The sequence below is a fragment of the Herpailurus yagouaroundi genome, unplaced genomic scaffold (genome assembly GCF_014898765.1).
Source record: "Herpailurus yagouaroundi ecotype Mexico unplaced genomic scaffold, PumYag 197, whole genome shotgun sequence".
NCBI lineage: Eukaryota > Metazoa > Chordata > Mammalia > Carnivora > Felidae > Herpailurus > Herpailurus yagouaroundi.
The window spans coordinates 12,360,445-12,363,651 of record NW_024412428.1 but is presented as its reverse complement, the minus strand read 5'-3'; the positions used below and the strand labels follow the sequence as shown (position 1 = coordinate 12,363,651).

Sequence of the window (3,207 nt, the reverse complement as noted above, 5' to 3'; positions counted from 1 at the left end):
GAGAGTGATTATCAACTGTCCCTGTTGTCAATATGTTGGGTTAATCTGTTATTAACCCATCTGGAGTTTTTTGTTTGTTTTTGATTTTTTTTTTTCCCTGAAAATTCTCACTTTGCTCCATGACCTCTCTTTTGGTCATTTAGGCTTTGCCTCAGGGAAAGGACAAGAGGGCAAATGAAAAGAGTCCACACTCAGCTCCCAAGATTTAAGGTAGACTTCTGAAACTTGCAGCAAAGATGAACAAAAAGTTACCTTTGAGCCTTAAAAGCCTGACTTTTGAGTGTCAAATAAAATCATGATGTTTGTGGTATTTATACCATATACAATAAATTTGAAAGCATGTGAGATTAGCCAAAACAGTTTAGAAGGGATAAAAACATACAAGAGAGAAGTCTGAGACATGAGGGTAGAGCCATGGAGTTAGATGGTGTGGGTCTCTGAAAAGAGATCCTGCCCTCTGACCATCATCACCAGAGCCAAAACTCTTGGGAGAGGGTGAGGGCAACGAACTCCAGATAGGTTTGGGGCTTTGAGTGAAGAGGAGACCAGTGCCCCACTTCCTGACTAGAGACTAGGCAAGAGGCAAGTCTTATAGAGGGCTCTACCTCAGCAAGATGACAGTGGGTAGAGATGATGCCATGGGGGGGGGGGCATCTATAGGGAGACACCTAAGAAAGCTCCACAGAGTTTCCTTTGGCCACATTATAGAATAGAAGAAGAGCTTAATTTTGACTGTGCCCCACTGAGGCATGGAGTCATTAAAAGAGAGCTCACACTCTCATTAAAAGACATCTTAATGACATCTTATTAATGTCTTAAGAGACATCTGTCTTTTTTTTTTTCACTGTTATAATAACTTTAATTTATCTTGCATTTTACATAAGTCTATGAACGATTTTAAAAAAGCACCGCCTTACCCCATCATGTTTTTCTGACAGTTGTTAAAGTAGGCAATGAGTAGGTCAACAGCTTGAGCATCGGCATCTTGCAAAGATTTCAGACCAACCAGCCACAAGCCAAAAAACTTGGCAACTTTTCTATCTTGTATTTAATACAATGATATATCCACTTTAATGGTAAACCTGTCCAGCCAAATCTCCACAACACACTTTGAAAATCAGTGGTGGTTAGCCAATTAGTTAGCTTTGGCATGGAGCTGTGCTCGCTTGCCTGTGACAGCCTGAAAGCCGGTCTTGATGCTGGCAACAGAGCATCGAGAATGACAAGTTTCGCACTGTAAGAAATAGAGTCGGGTGTCCTTTTGCAGGATTGTGTCCGGTGATCGGCATGTGTGACAGGTAACGTATTCCTTATATATCTTCTCAAAACATTTTCTATCTGTTTCTGTTGGAATCTTCCTTTGATTACAAGTTGATTATTACCATCTATAGAACCACTTGTACCCAATTCAGCCAATAAAAATGCAAGGAGATGTTTGGGCTGACGATGTAATAGTTTACAGATATCTGTAAAGTTGACAGAAGAGGTTTTCTTTGTTCCTACTCGGACAACCTGTGGAGGTTTCATGACAAATTTCCTTTTCTCTCCAGCAACCATATCTGGATTCTTTTCTCTCATGATGTTGAATACTCGATTCAACAGCTCCTCATATGTGTAGTCTCTTTCTGAGCCTGCCCAAGCAGGGCCTGTCTGGTTACTGAAGGAGATACCATCATCTTTTTTGCTGTCTTCATCTTCTAAAGCTTCATCTTTCTCTAGTATTTCATCCTCATCTGGGAACTTAACATTCTTCTTTTTCTTCTTTTTATTGCCAAGCATAATGTCAAGGTCATCCTCTGGTTCAGCTGCTTCTTGGATATCACTTTCAATCTTAAGATCCTTTACACCTTCTTCAGCTTCATCAATATCAAATATCTTTTTTGTTTTTTTCTTCTTTTTCTTCTGATTAAAGAAGTTCAAGTCATCTAAATCATCAGAAGCATCTTTTTTCCTACTGCCCTCTTCATCGGCTTCTACATCTCTGTCCTCAGTGGGCTCTGGTTCTACTTCTTTTGTTTCTGAGGGCTGGGTTTCTTCTGTCTGGGCATCCCCTTCCTCATCTAACATAAAAGGCTTCTTCTTCTTCTTTTTCTTCTTGCTCATAGTAGGATCAAAAATCATCTCATCCCCGGACATGGCGGCAGCTCGAGTGGGCTCGGCACAGACGGGAAGTCAGACGGGTCAGCCCCAGGCCCCAGCGGCAGCGTTGCTCCTGCCGACACTTCTCCCACCACCGCACTAGGCTCTTGCATCAGCGAAAGAGAGACATCTGTCTTAATGTTGGGATTAATGACTGAAAGGTGTGCCAGTGGAGTACAGCAACTAGACCAATGAGAACCCAGATGCCTCGGCAGATGCTGCAGTGGAAAAGTCACGGAGCCCAAGGATCAGTTAGAATAGTGTACGTCACCAGATGCCAACTTGGGTAGAGAATATCCCAGGTGCACCCTCTTCTTCATGCATTGATGTAATGTAACTTCTTCACAATTGAGATGTAATCTCAGAAGGGGGAATCCTGAATTTACTGAGAAAACCATAATTTAACTCAGTCTATCCTGAATTGCCTAAGATTAACTATCCAAGTAGAATAAGGAGCTCAACAACGTTAATTTTAGTTGGATAAAAATTATTACATTTTTGCATACCCAAATCTTACACCACACTTCACCACTCGCTGATTTGCAGCAATAAGAACTTGAATGCCTTTGTATCTGGTTTTAGTCATTTACCTTTATACTTTTTATTCCTTCAATGAAATTTTTGAACACCTATTTTCTAGGCACTATACTAGCCACTAAGGTTAGAGCATGGAACAAAACAGATATAGCTCCTCTCTGTTTTCATTGACTTCCAGTTAGGAAGATTAACAATGGAGACGTTATTACAACAAAGTAATGTGGCCCTTTTGACAAAGGAGGGGTACTAACCTGGTCTTCTTTAGACAAAACATGAGAGACACAAAACCCCAAAGAATTAACAGACATAAGTCAGAGAATAGTATCCTAGTATCCTTTGGAAGAAAACAGCTTATCCAAAATGTCAGGGATCAGAGAGAGAAGGATGATATGGCCATACATTACAACCATGCACTTAGCATTTGAGAATGTATGTTGTGTGTCTTATAAATGGATTTTCAAGCACCATGTTGCTACAGTTTAAATAAAAAGGTAGGACTAAGGGCTAGAATTAGAAAAATACATTCTGTGA

The 3,207-nt window shown here is 40.5% G+C and overlaps 1 protein-coding gene across 1 annotated transcript; it reads right to left on the bottom strand.

Moving 5' to 3' along the window:
- Positions 1-1,025: 1,025 nt before the first annotated feature.
- On the bottom strand, positions 1,026-2,258 carry LOC121012844 (eukaryotic translation initiation factor 2 subunit 2-like). Its single transcript, XM_040448177.1, is given in 2 exon segments — positions 1,026-1,314; positions 1,317-2,258. Coding segments are annotated over 2 exon segments (999 nt in total). The 5' UTR covers positions 2,137-2,258; the 3' UTR covers positions 1,026-1,135.
- Between the last annotated feature and the right edge of the window lie 949 nt (positions 2,259-3,207).